General features: G+C 39.1%; 1 protein-coding gene across 2 annotated transcripts in view; it reads left to right on the forward strand.

Annotated features, from left to right (window-relative positions):
- Window positions 1-17213, forward strand: part of HYCC1 (hyccin PI4KA lipid kinase complex subunit 1) — a 106305-nt gene extending 89092 nt beyond the window's left edge. Inside the window, exons 11-12 of one of the 2 annotated variants that reach the window (XM_069088733.1) lie at window positions 11824-12119; window positions 13009-13145. In XM_069088733.1, the coding sequence (XP_068944834.1) occupies window positions 11824-12092 (269 nt within the window). In that variant the 3' untranslated portion in view covers window positions 12093-12119; window positions 13009-13145. Of the gene's footprint in view, window positions 1-11823; window positions 12120-13008 lie in introns of both variants that reach the window. The other variant, XM_069088732.1, reaches the window with a different exon arrangement.

The raw sequence follows: 17213 nt of genomic DNA on the forward strand, positions 1-17213 counted from the left end.
ATACATATAGCAACTACTCTCCAAGGGTTGTAGGGTTGGGTTTTTTTTTTAATCTTCATTATCAAGAGGGTTGGAAACCCTAGTGTAGATTGTATAACTGGACGTTCAAAGCCTTTTGTAATATAGTTCCCACTTGCTTTTCTGTCTTCATTTCATGCAGCCTGTGCTTAAGTCTTGTTACTGTTCCCTGAACTTTTCTCTATCCATTCCTTTGCTTATTCTGTTCCCTCCATAAGAAGTATCCTTCCCACTCCAATTTACATTCCTTCAAATCCCAGATGAAATATTACATTTTTTGTTTTGTTGTGAACTTAACAATAATCAGCAAATGCAAAGATTAAGTTATACAGAGCACAAGACAACAACACAGCAAACTTCTTTTATGAACGTGTGTGTATGTGTGTGTCTAGTAAGTCACCATAACTGTCCCATATTCACCTCTAAACAACCATAAAACAGCACCCTGAAACAAATCCTAAAACAGCAGAACCAGTAAAAAAGATGGGGTGAAATAATCTTTTAGCACAAGAACTTTGGAAGATTGGCAAGAAAGGTCTACCTCACTTGGTTAAAAGAGGAACATGGGAAGCGTCCTAGCAAGGTAGCAGCAAGCCCCACCTCAGCAAACCCATAGAAGATCCCGAGCCCTAGTGTGGTGGGGCAGGCAAACACCAATACCAGGATCTCACATGTGCCTCAGTATAGCCAGGGGAACTGGCAGACTCCAGCTCCGAGAACCAGCATGGGCTTCAGGGTAACCCTGGGCAAGCTGCCAATGGACAGACCTCCTCATGGTTCAGTGTAGCCCCAGGGAAACACAGAAACATCCCAATAGCCTCAGCACATGCCAGACACCAGCACTAGGATCCTGGCTCAGCACCAAGTAAGCTGACCCCTGTGGACTCCAGCCCCACCAGCCACCCCTGACTTGACCTGCTTGGCATAGCACCAGGCATGAGGGTTCTCCGAGGTCCCCAGAGTAACATCAGTATAGCACCAGTAATCAGCCAGGGCCTGCAGCCCCTGACACAAGAAGTCTGAGACAGTGCTCCTTCTATCCCAGGAGCTGAGTTCAAATTTAAAATAAAGGAAAAAGATGAGCAAAAAACAACAACAAGAGAAGTTGACCATAGAAAGTTATTACGGTGACAGGAAAGATCAAGACACAAACTGTGAAGAAGACAACAAGGTCAAAACGCTTTTGGGCAGAGCCCTAAAGGAGAACAGGAAGAAACTCATGGGAGAGCTCAAGAAGGAGCTTAGAAATCATATGAGAGAGGTAGAAAAAAACTGGGAGAAGAAATGAGAGTGATGCAAGATAATTGTGGAAGAGTCAACAGCTCAGAAAACTGCTTAAAAAGAAGGACTGGTCAAACAGAAAAGGAGATTCAAAAAACAGCTCCTTAAAGAGTACAATTCACCAGATGGAAAAGGAAGTAAAAAAGCTGACTGAGGAAAATGACTCTTTAAAAGTTAGACTTGGGGAAGTAGAAGAGAATGACTCTGTGAAGCATTAAGAATCAATCTAACAAAGTCAAAACAATGAAAAAATAAGAGAAAATGCAAAATGCCTCATTGGAAAAACAGCTGACCTGGAGAACAAATCCAGGAGAGACAATGTCAGAATCATTGGACCACCTGAAAGCCATAATCCAAAGGAGGACCTGTACAGCATCTTTCAAGAAGTTATTGAGGAAAAATGCCCTCATGTCCTGGAACCAGAGGACAAAATTGGCATTGAAAAAAAATTCACCAATCACCTCAGTAAAGAGATCCCAAAATAAAAACTTCAAGGAACATTTTAGCTAAATTACAGAACTTTCCGGTCAAGGAGAAAATACCACAGGTGTCTAGAAAGAAATAATTCAAATATTGGGTCATCACAATCAGGATTACACAGGTCTTAGCAGCTGCAACTTTAAAGGATCAGAGGTCATGGAACATGATATTCTGGAAGGCAAAGGAGCTAGGACTACAGCCAAGAATCACTTACCCAGAAAAATTAAGTATAATGATTTAAGAGAAAAAAAAATGGCTATTCAATGAAATAGAAAGATTTCAAGCTTTCATAAGGAAAAGACCAAAATTGAACCAAAAAAATGATTTCCAATATCAAGATTCAAAAGAAGCCTAAAAAGGTAAAAGGGGGAAGGAAAATATAAGGGATTCAGTGGAGCTAAATCCCTATGTGGGAAGATGATCATTGTAATTCTTAAAAATCATGTCACTTAATAGTACAGCTAGAAGGAATATACATAGAAGATATAAATATAAGGTGAATTTGAGGGATTAACATTAAAAAAAAATAAGGAATGAGAAAGAGGATGCAGAAGGAAGGGGAAGGTAGAATGGGGTAAATAATTTCACATGAAGAGGTACAAAAACATGTATTATAGTGTAGGGAAATATGAGGGAGTAAGTAGGTGAAGGGCATCACTTGAACCTTACTCTCATCAGTATTGGCTCAAAGAGGGAATAATATTTACAGTCAGTTGAATGTAGACATCTGTTTTACCCAACAGGCAAGTAAGAGGGGAGGAGATTAAATAAAAAGGTAGGGGAGAAGACTAACAGAAGAGAAGGCAGACTGGGGAGGTTGTAGGCATTACTGTTGAGTAGGGAAAGGGTGAAAGGAGAGAGAACAAACGAGGAAAAATAGGGAGGAGGGAAATACATAGTAATCATAACTGAATGTGAATGGAATGAAGTCTTCCATAAAATGGAAGTAGAAAGTAGAGTGGATCAAAAACTAGAATCCTACAATATGTTGTTTACAAGAAACACACTTCAAACAGAGAGATATATACAGAGCAAAGCGGCCGGAGCAGAATCTATTATGCTTTAGCTGAAGTTAAAAAAAAAAAAGGCAGAGGTAGCAATACTGATCTCAGACAAAGCAAAAGCAAAAATAGATCTAATTAAAAGAGAAAAGGAAGGAAAACTACATCTTTCTAAAAAGTACCAGACAATGAGGTAATATCAATACTAAACATATACGCACCAAGTGGTATAGCATCCAAATTATTTTTTTAAGTTTATTTATTTTTAGTTTTCAACATTCACTTCCATAAATTTTAAATTTTCTGCCCCTCTCTTCCCCGCCAAGATGGCATGCAATCTAATATAGGTTCTACATATACATTCCTATTAAACATTTTCACATTAGTCAAATTATATAGAAGAACTAGAATGAATGGGAGGAACTTTGAGAAAGAAAAAAGCAAAAGAGAACAACAAAGAAAAGAAAGTATTCTGCTTCACTCTGCATTCAGACTCCATAGTTCTTTCTCTGGATGTGGATGATATTTTCCATCCTGAGTCCTTTGGAATTGTTTTAGGACCTTGTATTGATGAGAAAGGCCAAGTCTGTCAAAGCCAGTCTTTGGCTATTACTGTGTACAGTGTTCTCCTGACTCAGCATCAGTTCATATAAGTCTTTCCAGGCTTTCTCAAAGTTCGCCTGTTCATCATTTCTTATAGCACAATAGTATTCCATTCCATTCATATACCGCAACTTGTTCAGCCGTTCACGTTGATGAACTTCTCCTCAATTTCCAGTTTTTGGCCACCACAAAAAGAGCTGCTATAAATATGTTTTTACATGTAGATCCTTTTCCCATTCTTATGATCTCTTTGGGATACAGCCCTAGAAGTAGTATTGCTGGGTCAAAGGGTATGCACATTTTTATAGCCCTTTGGGCATAGTTCCAAATTGCTCTCCAGAATGGTTGGATCAGCTCACAACTCCACCAAAAATGAATAGCATCCAAATTCTTAAAGAAGAAGTTAAGAGAATTACAGGTTTATGACCAAACAAGAGATAGAAAGCATAATGAAATATAAAATAGATCATTTTGATCATATTAAATTAAAAGGTTTTTGCACAAATAAAACCAATGCATCCAAGATTAGAAGGAAAGCAGGAAGCTGGGGGAAAAATCTTTCCACCAAGTGTCTCTGATAAAGCCTCCTTTCTCAAATATATAGAGAATTGAGTCAAACATATAGGAATACAAGCCATTCCCCAACTGATAAATGGTCAAAGGATATAGGCAGTTTTCAGATGAAGAAGTCAAAGCTATCTATAAGCATATGAAGAAGTGTTCTAAATCACTTTTGGTTGGAGAAATGCAAAGTAAAACAATTCTGAGGTACCATCTCACACCTATCAGATTGGCTACTATGACAAAAAGGAATATGATAAATCTTAGGCTTTAGGAAAAATTGGACACTAATGCATTGTTGGAGTTGTGAACTCTCCATTCTGGCAAGTGATGTGGAACTATGCCCTGTGCATACCCTTTGATCCAGCAATACCACTATTAGGTCTGTATCCCAAAGAGATCATAAATAAGGGGGAAAGGACCTATATATGCAAAAATATTTATAGCATCCCCTTACATGGTGACAAAATAATGGAAATTGAGGAGATGCCCATCAATTGGGGAATGGCTGAACAAACTGTGATATATGAATGTAATGGACTATTATTGTAAAAAGAAATGATGAATAAGCAGATTTCAGAAAAATCTGGAAAGACTTGTATGAACTGATGCAGAGTGAAAATATTGTACACAATATCAGCAACATTGTATGATGATCATCAATGAATGACTCAGCTCTTCTAAGCAACACAATGATCTAAGACAAATACAAAGGACTCACAAAGGAAAATGCTATCCACAATCAGACAAAGAACTAATAGACTCTGAATGCATATCCAAAGCATATTCTTTTTCACTTTATTCTTTTTTTTGTATTTTTTCCCTTTTGATCTGTTTCTTCTTTCACCACTGTGACTAATGTGGAAATATATTTTATATGATAGCACATATATAACCTGTATCAGATTGCCTGTTTTATATGACAACACATGTATAACCTGTATCAAATTGCCTACCATTTTCAGAAAAGGGAAGAGGAGAGAGGGAGAAAAATTTGGAACTCAAAATTTTGTAAAAATGAATGCTAGGGGAGGCTAGGTGGCGCAGTGAGTAGAGCACTGGCCCTGGAGTCAGGAGGACCTGAATTCAAACCCGGCCTCAGACACTTAATACAAAAACTAGCAGTGTGACCTTGGACAAGTCACTTAACCCCAATTGCCCTCCAAAAAGCAAAATAAAATATAAATAAAAATGAATGCTAAAAATTGTCTTGAAATGTAATTGTGAAAAAAATGCCATTAAAATTTTTTATCTATGTATGTATGTATACATATATGTATACACATATAGTAAATTAACAAGATAGTGACAGAATAACTATATTTGTGTCCCCTTCTGTACTTCCTTTTTGTTCTCTTTGGTGAAGTTTTTAAAATTGTTGGTGCCCTGTTTCCCTGTCACTACATACTAATCCAACATCTCCTCTTTCCCCTGACCAAGTAGAAGCCTTCTATTGTAACAAGCATGTGTAGTCAAGCAAAACCAACCAACACATTGGCCATGTCTGAAAATGTATGTCTGATGGCACACCCTTAGCTCTTCCTCTCTCTACCTCTCTCCTGATTTGTCATTCTTTGGAAGTTAGGATGGGGTCACTGCTGTGATCAGAGTTCTAAAATCTTTCAGAATCCTTTTCCTCTACATTATTATGGTGGCTGATGCTTAATTTGTTGTCTGATTCTGCTTAGTCCATTCTGTATTGGGTTATAAAAGTCAAATTAGTCTTTCCATGTTTCTGAGTCTATCAATTTCATCATTTCTTATGTTGCAAAAAGCAAGTAATGAGCATTTGTTAAGTAATTTCTGTGTGCTATTGATATGCCACAATTTATTCTACAGGAAACCTTCCACAACCCCACTTAATTCTAGTGCCTTTCTTGGTTGATCACTTCCTATTTCCCTGCCCACAGTTGGTTTGTACTTTGATTTGTTTGTTGTCTTCCCCCGTAGTCTATGAATTCCTTGAGGGCAGGACCTGTCTTTTGCCTCTCTTTGTGTCCTTAGCGCTTCACAATGGGCTGGAACATAGTAGGTGCTTAATAAATGCTTGTTAACTGACTGACTCTTTAGCTGTTGTTCAACCAAAGGGAATTTACTTTGTTTCCAGTTCTTTGCTATAACAAAAGTACTGTTATGAATGTCCTTGGGACTTATTTTGGTTCCCTTTTCATTGTTAAGACCAATACCTATTTTCCTTGAAGAAATATATTTTTTTCCAATTCAACTTAACAAGCATTTAAATGCCTTATTTGGGGAGGTTGTGTGGAACCAAGAGGGCAGAATAGAGGTGACCCGGATGAACTCTCCCAACATTCCCCTCCAAACAACTTTAAAATAATGTCTCAAACCAAATTGTGGAGCAGCAGAGCCAACAAGAGGTCAGGATGATTCATTTTCCAGCCTAAGAAAACTTAGGAGGTCAGCAGAGTAGAGTCCTGTTCAGAGCCCGTGCATGGGACAGCAGCAAGAGGAGCCACAGTGGCTTCGGGAGATCTCAGCCCAGAGATGGCGAGGAGGTCAGACAACTGGTCAGAAAGAGATTACAGGGGACCCTTTACTGGAACTGAATACAGGTGGCATTGAGTGGTAGCTCTGTTGCCCATACATAGTTCTGAGTTGCAGTTCCAGGGCAGAAAGGAGTTCTGGAGGGAGGTGGGACACTGTTCACAATTCCAAGGCAGAGAGAGCACCAGCACTTGTGACTGCAGGGGACCAGGGACACTTCCTGGTTAAAGACCACAGTGCAACAAGGAAACACCAAAAATTTGCAGACCCCTGAGGTTGCTCTGAAAACAGCAGCATGAAAAAAGCCTGAAGTTTGGGATACCCCAAGGTGAGCAGAGCTCAACTTTAATATGCAGTTCAAAGTCAAGAAATAGGATGAAAAATGAGCAAACAACAAAATAATTTTACCATAAAAAGTTACTACAGTGGCAGAAAAGACCAAGACATAAACTCAGAAGAAGACAACAATGTGAAAACAGCTACAAACAAAGCTGCAAAAAAAAAATGCTATTTAGACTCAAACCCAACAAGAATTCTTGAAGCATTTTTAAAAGGTAATAGAGGAAAAAATTGGGGGAAAATGAGTGATGCAAAAAAATTTATGAAAAGTAACAGTTTGGCACAAAAAAATAGTGAAGAAAACAAAAACAGAATTGGCCTAATGGTGAAAGAAAGAAAAATTAACTGAAGAAAAGAACTCCTTAAAAAGAAGAATAGACCAAAAAGGAAAGGAGGTACAAAGTCTCACTGAAGAAAATAATTCCTTAAAAATTGGAATTGGGCATGTGGAAGCTAATGATTCAGTGAGAGCTCAAGAAACAATAAAAAAGTCAAAAGAATGAAAAAATTATAAGAAAATGTGAAATATCTGATTGGAAAAACAATTGATCTGGAAAATAGATTAGGAAGAGATAATTTAAGAATTATTGGACTACCTGAAAACTGTGATCAAAGAAAAATCCTAGATATCATATTTCAAGAAATTCTCTTGAAAAACTGCCCTGATATCTTAGATCTGGAGGGTAATATGGAAATTGAAAGAAACTATCTATCATCTCCTGAAAGAGATCCCCAAATGAAAACTATCAGGAGTATTAAACCCAATTCCAGAGCTTCTCAGTCAAAGCTGCCAAAAATAATTAAAATATTGTAGAGGCACAGTCTCAGGATCACCCAAGATTTAATGGTTTCCACATTAAAAGACAAGAGAGCTTGGAATATGATATTCCAGAAGGCAAAGAACCTGGGCTTACAACCAAGAATACACTACCCAGCAAAACAGAATTATCATTCAGGGAGAAAAAATGAACATTTAATGAAATAGAGGACTTTCAAGCATTCCTGATGAAAAGACCAAAGCTGAATAGAAAATTTTGACATTCAAACTCAAGACTCAAGAGAAGCATAAAAGGTAAACATGAAAACATAATCTTAAGGGTCTCAATAAAGGTAAACTGTTAACATTCCTATATGGGAAGATGATACATGTAACTCCTAAGAATGTCATCATTATTAGGGCAGCTAAAAGGAGTTTATGTAGACAGAAGGTGTGGGTATAAGTTGATTTTGTTGGAATGATCTCTGGGCAAAAAAATGAAGGGGTGAGAAAGAGATAGTACTGGGGAAAAGAGGAAGGGAGAGGCACAAGGAGGAAAATTTCCTCACATAAAGGAGGTGCACAAGGAAGAGCTTTAACAGTGGAGGGGGAACTGGTGGTGAGGTGGTGGGCAATGTTTGGACCTCACTCTCATCAGAATTGGTTCAAAGATGGAAGAACATATATACATGCTCAGTTGTGTATAGAAATGTTGCTTACCCGCTAGGGAAAAAGGAGAAGAAAGGGATAAGAAAAAGGGGAGGAGCAGTGGTAATGATAAAAGGAGAGCAGATAAAGGGAAGCAATGGTTAGAAGCAAAATAGACTTTTGAGGATGGACAGTATAAGAAGAAACAAGAAAATTGGATATAGGGAAATATATAGTTAGTGTTCATAACTGTGAATGGGAATGAGTTGAACTAATGCATAAAACAGAAGCAGAGAGTAGAATGGATTAGAAACCAGAATCTGACAGTATGTTGTTTACAAGAGACATACTTGGAACAAAGAGACACACACAGAGTTAAAATAAAGAACTGGAGCACAATCTATTATGCTTCAGCTGAAGTAAAAAAAAAAAGGCAGGGGTAGTAGTCATGGTCTCAGACAAAGCAAAAGCAAAAAGAGGCCTAATTAAAAGGGATAATTAGGGAAATTACATTTTTCTAAAAGATACCATAGACGATGACACAATATCAAAACATTTTGCAATCTCTCTGATAAAAGACCTCATTTCTCAGATATATACTGAGTATAGAACTGAGTCAAATTTAAAAAATAATAGCCATTCCCCAATTGATAAGTGGTCAAAGGATATAAACAGGCAATTTTCAAAAGAAATCAAAGCTATCTATAGTCATGAAAAAATTCTCTAAATCACTATTAATTAGAGAAAGACAAAACAATTCTGAAGTACTACCTTACGACTATCAGAAATGACAAATACTGGAGGAGATGAGGGAAAAATAGGTATACTAATGAACTACTAGTGGAGTAGTGAACTGGTCCTACCATTTTGGAGAACAATTTGGAACTATGCCTAAAGGGCTATAAAACTGTGCATACCCTTTGATGCAGCAATACCACTGCTAGGTCTGTATCCCCAAGAGAGAAAAGAAAAAGGACTTATATGTACAAAAATATTTATAGTAGCCCTTTTTGTGGTGGCAAAGAATTGGAAATTGAGGGGAAGGTTATCAACTGGGGAATGGCTGAACAAGTTGTGGCATATGATTGTGATGGAGCACTCTTGTGCTTTGGGAAATGACAGGGGAGGTGGTTTCAGAAAAAATATGGCAAGACTTACATGAACTGACACACAGTGAAGCAAGAAGAATCAGGAGATCATTGTGCCCAGTAGCAGCGATGTTGTAATGACGTTGAGCTGTGAAAGGCGTGGCTACTCTGATCAATGCAGTGATCCAAGACAAGTCCAAAAGGCCCAATGATGAAATATGCTATGTACTTCCAGGGAGAGAACTGATGAACTCTTGAGTATAAACTGAAGTATAATTTTCTTTATGTTTCTTGCTTTAAAAAAAAATATGGCTAGTAGGGAAACATGATTTGCATGATTTCATATGTATAATTGAGATCATATTGTTTGTCTTCTCAGTGGGTAGGTCCGGGGGTAGAAGAGAATTTGGAACTCAAAATTTAAAAAGAGAAGCATACTAAAATAAATAATAAATTTAAATTTTTTTTTAAAGAAGCATTACCATTAAAAAAAAAACCCCTAAACAACTTCATACCTACTTTGTGCCCTCCCACTTCAATTTTTCCCATGTACATTTTTCATTTAGTTAGGTAGATATTTCTAAAGAAAAACATATGAATTCTTGTGTTTTTACTTATAAATTAACTTGATTTCATGAATTTTATAAGGATGCTTCTCTTTTTTCTGATTTTTATCTCTACACTGATGAATGTAGTCAACAGTTAAGGCATTTGGTAATACCTTTGCCCATATCTCATTAGCTTTTGTTAAAAATTGAAGATTTTTACCTCTAGGCTCATTTTAAAATTTTTATTTATAATCTATATATTATACAAATATAAATACGGTCTTTGGATTCATTTTTAAGTAATGCTCATTTCAGGTACCTTAAAGAAACTTTATTTGGCCTCACAGCCTATTTAACCAAACTGCTTTTTAAGAAATACCTGAACAATACTATTGAAATCTAGCCAAGGAATCTGGTTTATATGGTGGGGAGAGAATATAAAGGTTTAATTCTGTTTTAAATGATATAATTTAATGTTACTATTATTTCCATAATATAGTCTTGATCTTAACTAATTTCATTTTCATTTCTTTTCTCTATTATATTTTGTTATTGATTAAATTTATTACATTTGGATAATTTGCTATTGTAACCGAGTGATTCCCATTTGGGGGTGGGAGGGTATATGCTGCTTTCATAATATCAATAGACCACTCTAGCCATTGCCTGGCATAGCTCTAGTGGTCAGTGTAGTAGGGATAAGTGGAAAGAAACCTTGACTTGACCATGCTGTCTCAATGTGAGTAGATACTCTCATCATTGCTGGTCATGTAGTGGTCTGCAGTTCCTCTGTCTTCACAAGGATTCATTTAGACCCTCGTAGGAGGCAGCTATGTGGCTCACAGAAGGGTTATACCCTTCTAAAGGTAATGTAATGAAGCCCTTAACAGGGAACATAGCAGAGGCAGTTGATGGGACTCTAACATACTGTAGGTTACATAGCAAAGATTGTCCTTTTATGTTGAGAAACAAACAAAATGGATTTATGTTGAGACAGTTTTAGAATCCCCGCATTAAAAAAGAGTGACTAAACCATAGGCCTAGGGTGCTGAAAAACATGGCAGGTTGAAGGAAAGAAGCTTTGGGCTTGTGCTGTCCAAGCTGATGGAGAGGTTTCCTAGCACCCTGGAGAGATTATGTTAAAGAAAAGAAATCTATATGGTGAAGGGGCCTTGAACATGGAGAAGTCAGATAGCCAAGCTGTTCCATTATCAAACTTCTCTGTAGACTATCTCCATCTATTAGTGGATCTCTTACAATTGTTGTGTTGAACCTGCTTGACATTCTTCTTAAGTTCTTAAGTGTTTACAGTGATCATTAAAATATATTAAAATAGGAAGTAGGCCCTCTAACATGCTTTGTCTTTTAATCTGTCTATAGGGTAAGGTGTAAATAGAAAGTTTCTGCAGGATATAAGAAAATTTGAGAAGTGAGGCAACAATGCCTAGGCTTAAGCACCATGAGTCGTAATGATTAATGAGTGAGCCTTTCGGGGGAGGCTGCACTGGGGGAGAGGAACTTAGATCAGTCACTTACCCTGTCTGGACCCCAAGTTCTTTCCATACCAAAGGGCACTGAATGAGGTGACCTCTAAGGTCATTTCCATTTCCAGCTTTGATTCTGTCCCCTGTGGCCCTGTTTCAGGAGCCAGTGCATGGAGGGATGTTTTCTAAAGCACACAAGTAGAGTTAGAAGTTGGTAGTGCAGTCCAGGTGGCTCCCTGATAGCTTCAGAGCAACTGAAATTCCATTTGGACTTTTAAAGAATCCTCCTACATGTTCACCGTGAACTTACCCTTGAGTATGTGTCTAAAACTGCTGTGTCTGAGCTGGTGCCCCCATTGTGTCCGATGATGCCAAAGTCCTGGGAGCCATGAGCCGGACGCACCGGCCTGCAGGCCTCCCGCTTCTGTTGGGCCACTTTTGTTCTTCTCGTTCTGCATTTTGTGTTGTTTGTTTGCAGCCATCATTTTGTCTTATCATCTTCAATTCTAGAGCAAGATGACAACGGTAATGAGTCTGCTGACCCGGGCATCCTGGTCATACCTGAGCTTAGTGTCACAAAGGTGGCCGGAGAGAGAGCCGGGAATGGGGAAAAAAGCAAAGCCCTGGGAGAGAGTGATGCCCAGCATGTACAGGGGGTGCAGGAAACAGCCCCAGACCCTAGAACTGAGAGCAAAGGCTTGCCAGAGCTCAGGAGGCAAAAGTCTGTGAGGAGAGTGATGGAGGATGGACTGAGCCCGCCCAGCAGAGGGCCGCTTTAGCAGAGGTCTTTCTAGCTGCCCTCCAAGGTACCCGCCCGTTGGCGAGGGCACTGCTGCATGCTGGACAGGATTGACACAGGCACAGACACATTGCATGTCCTTCACTAAAAATGAAAATGCATGAATTAGAGTCAGCACCTTTCCCCTGAATCTACACAGTACTTAGAATGATCCGACCTGTTTTAGCAAGCACAAAATTAGTAGGAAAAACACGGGCAGAAAGTGACGAGGAAGTGATCATTCTCTGCTTTCTGTTTGCCGCAGTATTACCGATCACTATTGATAAGAAGGCTGTCTGTTTCAAATTATAATAGGTATAATTTCAAAGTACTTTTTTTCAGTATTTCCAGGGTCTCCCTTCACCAATGAAGGGAAACGTAAAAACAAAAACCTGACTCTGCTTTTCAGAGTCCAGACTGTATTTGAAATACCAAACAATACCATAACCCAGCCTGACAGAGAAGGAGCCTTGTCCATTTTTTGCAATCTTTAACTGAAGTATTTGCTAAAAGTCTAAGATGGAGATGGTATTTGGGAGCTTTGGTAATCGTAGCATATGCATTAGTAGGATTTTTGCCCCTACTTTTCCTCATGATATTTTCTAATCTTTTGCATGAATTATAGGAGATAATATTTCTCAAAATACCATGGAGTGTGATAACAGCATGCCTCTTTTGCTTTTGTGTTAAATACATCCTTAATTGCTATCATTTAAATCACATAGGGGCATTTCCACAACTTTAGCGGGATAGTGTTTACTTTGATTCATTCTTTGAAATTGGCTCTATTATAGTCTATTGCTTTAGGAATTTTTACTAAAAACACCCAAATCTAAAGTGATTTTTAAAAATTAGTCATCCTATGTGAATTACTAAATGCTAATGGTTTTTTTTTAAATTATTGTCTCTTTGTTTAGGTAATACAGATTTAATAGACCAAGAGGAACTAATGGAAATCTCTGAAGTTGATGAAGGATTTTATTCCAGGGCTGCATCTAGCACTGGCCAGGCTGCCTTATCAAACACCACCACCACCAGCAAGACCAGTTTAGGAAAGAATCCACGAAGGTCAGGAGGAAGCAGAACTGGAGGAAAAGAAAAAGAAGCCTCCAGCGAATCAGGCCGAGAGCACTCAGCTCGAAAACAAACCCCCCGAGCCCTGAGCGAGAACCTTGAGCTGCGGTCTCTGAAGAGGCTCACTCTGACCACCAGCCAGTCTCTTCCCAAGCCTGGCAGCCACAGCCTGGCCAGGACAGCCACCGCCACCTTCAGCAAGTCTTTCGAACAAGTCAGTGGCAGCACCGTCCCTCACAACCCGGGTGCTGCAGGCAGTGGCGGGACAGGGACAGATGCCAGCAGGCTTTCTGCTTGCAGTCTGCAAGAGGAAAAGCTGGTTCATATCTCTGAAAGAATGGAGCCACAAGTTCCAGTTAAACACCCACCCAGCCAGCAGAGACCCCCTAGCATCAGCATCACCCTGTCAACCGATTAGCACAGAGGAATGTCCCCACATAAGCAGTAAATCTGGAGGCTTCCTTCCCTTTTGTGTCCTTCCTGTTTTTGACAAGAACTCACAGATGTCTTCAGTTCTGGAGGTCAGCTGGAATGGCAAGCAGTGTCTCCAGTGCGATAAGTTAAAATCCCTGACTCTCCCTGGCTTCCCCAGCTTGCAGACAGTCTTGTCGGCCCCTGAGGAAGTCAGGGTGCGGTTCTGGCCAGTTGTCTGATCACTTTGGCTGACCTTTTTTTTTTAGTTAGTTGTATTATGACCTTCGATGTAGATGAAGATCATTGATTGCTGACAAAAAGGTGAGGCCGCAGTGAAACTCCAGGAATCCTACCACTGTTTTAGTGAGGCTCTTTTGCAAAATCATCAGTCATATGAGAAACCATGTATATTTGAGGGGCAGCATTGAGGGAAATCTCTCTCAGTTGGGACCAGAGTTTGATCAGAGCTGGGGGCCTGGGTGTGTTGTTTGGTGTCTGGGGCCACCCTGGAAAGTGAATGAAGGTCTTAGCAATAGTTAGCTTCCAGCAGAGAGCTGGATCCCACCTGTCAGATTGCCAGTGACTCTGTTGTGTTTTCTGCTGCAGATTGAACTAATAAACCTTTATTTCACCATTTCCTCCCAAGTTGTAATAGGGCCCTGGGGCTGAGGCAGGACACATTTCTTTGCTACTTTGGAAATTCCAGTTAGTTTGATCCTCTAGTTAGGAGAATGCCCCTCTTTTGTGATAGCTGGAGAGTCACTGTAAATCCCATAGCATTCCAGCAAAAGAAAAGAAAAGGAAAGATATTAAATGTCAAGATAACTGTCAATTTTTACTCTTGTACAGCATTAAGTTTCTATGCAAATAAAGAAGTTTCGATGTTAAAAGTTTTACAGCTGCACAATGTCATGAAAGAAAATAAACAACAAGAAACATTTACATAGTGATTGTAATTTAGCATGGTCACTTTTCTGCTTTGGGCCCATAAATTTAAAATCCCTACACAGGAACAAATGGTTGCCTTGTGATTGATCCTGCCTCCTATGAAGACTGTTTATATTTTAAATAGTCCTTATATTTATTTGAACAAAATTACCAAAATAACTAGTTTGCCCCCTAAATCTTTTTACCTGCTACTCTCTACAGCCTGTTCCACTAACAGTAAAATGTCATTTACATATTTCTTGCTCCCCCTCCCCCACCTTAAATCCAAAGAAAAATAGGCAATGACTTAGGATGTTTTCTTTTTACACTCTTTCCTTAAGCATGGGTCAGAAATAGGAGAAGACCATGTGGGGAGTGTCCATTAAAGTGTTGATTTATTTAAACTTAGGTCAGAAGTGAATCTGTAAAAACCAAAGCACAAACTTATGACTCAGCTCTGAATACCACCAAGTTAGAAATATTGTCAAGATTTATTTTCTGTAGGTTCAGGCATTAAACTTGGGGTGAGCTCTTTTGGTCTGTGGAGCAGCTAACAGGCAGAGAGGCGTAAGCCAGGAAAGCTCCTGGTGGCAAAGGAGGGATTTGTATCTGTCAGCAGGGAGGTCTGGGTGCCATGGTAAATGTAAAAGGTCACCAAGGATTCCTTCCCTCTTCTGATTTGTAAGGAAAACAAAGAGCTGCAGGATTTTTTTCATAGCTGCCACAGTATTAATAATCTGAATGAATTCATGTCTTTCGTCTTAATCTCGAGCAGGTTATTGGTGGAGTCTCACAAGGGAAGGCCATGTAGATTATGGAAGCCTTTGATAGTTGGTGCCCCAGCCTGTGAACTCTTAGAAAGCATCAAGTATTGAGGTGGTGCAGATTGTGGACCTGACATCTGCATTTTCACCCTGTTGAGAAGCCTCATTTTGGTGTTAGGGATAACAGTGCAAGTCAATCACTGGGCTAATGACTGGAGTTCTTTCGCCTTAGAATTCTCAGTATTTTCATCCTGTTATTCTCATGATGTATCTTGGAAAAATTATTTGTTAGTAAAACAGGAAAATGTTAACGTAATTTTATATTCATTACATTTGTCTGACATTAACCTATATCATCTAATGGTACAACTGTAGCAACAAAGTAATGGGTGAGTGTGGCCCAGATCTCGCTTCTGGCAGGTCGACATCCAACATGACAGCTGGGCTCCAGTGATCCTGCCACGACTGTGCCTCCAAGATTGTGCCCAGAGTAATGCTTTCTAACAATGAGGAGACATGCTGGCCGAGATCCTGATCTCGCACCCTCCCACCTATAGGGCCTTAAGGACAGTTCTGGCCCCAGTCCATACAGATTAGGTTGTGGGGGTCTCCAGGAATATTTCTCCCTACCCTGGCCCTCTCCTTCTACTTCAGCATGGGGGATCCCTGAGGGTGTGAAGGTGAAGCAGTTCTGTCTCCACTGGGAGATTCAGGAAAGCATCATATGCTTTTTTCTGAGGTGCTAGGAAGAATGGGGTCTACCTGCCCCTGCAGAGAACCCAGGGGGTCCTGATGGTCCAGGGCAGAAGGAAACAAAAGGAGTTTAAGCCAAGGCAGGAGAGGACTGATTCCTGGAGACTCCTTATCTTGGAGTCCTCACAGAAGGTCATTTTGGAGAAGCAGTGTTTTCTTTATCCTTTTTGATTATGAAACATTCATCAGACATTTCTTAAACATTAACTTGAAATATTTTAAGTAAACGGAAATATGTATTTGATCCAAAACAGTTAAGATCTATCCCAGTTTTAAGGGATTACATATTCTTTGGAAAAACAAAATGAAAGCATTAGCACTGTGTTCAGTTTTCTTCGTATGCAGCAGAAGACATATTGTAGCTAAGTACTGAGGAAGTGAGGCAGTCTGGTATTTGAGTTTAGAAGCTGACCTAAAGTTCCCCTTAGCGGAGGGCAAGACTTTCAGAGTTATGTTACCATTGAGGGTCTTCAAAGTTTGTATCTTCTTAACTGCTCAGTGGAACTTTTTTGTGGCTTAAAAATCTCAGCCTATGTGTAGATAGGTGTTTTATTCTGTGGTCATTCGATTCTGAAGAGAAGATCTTGTGTTGGTCTTTGGGTACTCTTGCTAAAGATAGTTTATAGAGAGTGTATGATGGAACCTTCCCAGCCACAGAAAGAAAAAGGAAGATGACTTCTGATTGGGATGGGTTTTTTTCCAGGCTTCCTTAGTAACATTATGTTCAGTACTGTCCATTATTCATATCAGTGTTACTAGTACTTTGGAATTCCCCATTAGAGTATAAAGTATATTTTGTCTTTTTGTACTGTGTAACTCTTTTGTATTTTATAACAGCTCCATATCTACAAATACCACACACACCATTGGACAAAGTGGAAAATGTGTTGTCACGTTTGTAATAGTAGAGGACCAGTTAGTCCAAAAGTAGACACACATTGATGTGAAGTGTTTTTTATCAGCCAGATCTGAGATCCTGGTTCTTAAAACTGCTTTGTCATGTATAGTTTCTGTGGTGCCCACTTCTTCCGATCATGTAGTGATACTAACCTTTTCATAGTAAATGTTTTGTTCTTAATTGTATACCTAGAGTTTACATTCCTGAAAAATAAACCACAAGTTTGAATACTTTTTATGTGCTATTTACCTTTTTATGGAAATGAAAATAAACTGGAGTTTAGTTTTTTGAA

The sequence above is a fragment of the Petaurus breviceps genome, unplaced genomic scaffold (assembly GCF_028583685.1).
Source record: "Petaurus breviceps papuanus isolate PSGF00001 unplaced genomic scaffold, PetGlider_PUasm1.0 185, whole genome shotgun sequence".
Lineage (NCBI taxonomy): Eukaryota > Metazoa > Chordata > Mammalia > Diprotodontia > Petauridae > Petaurus > Petaurus breviceps.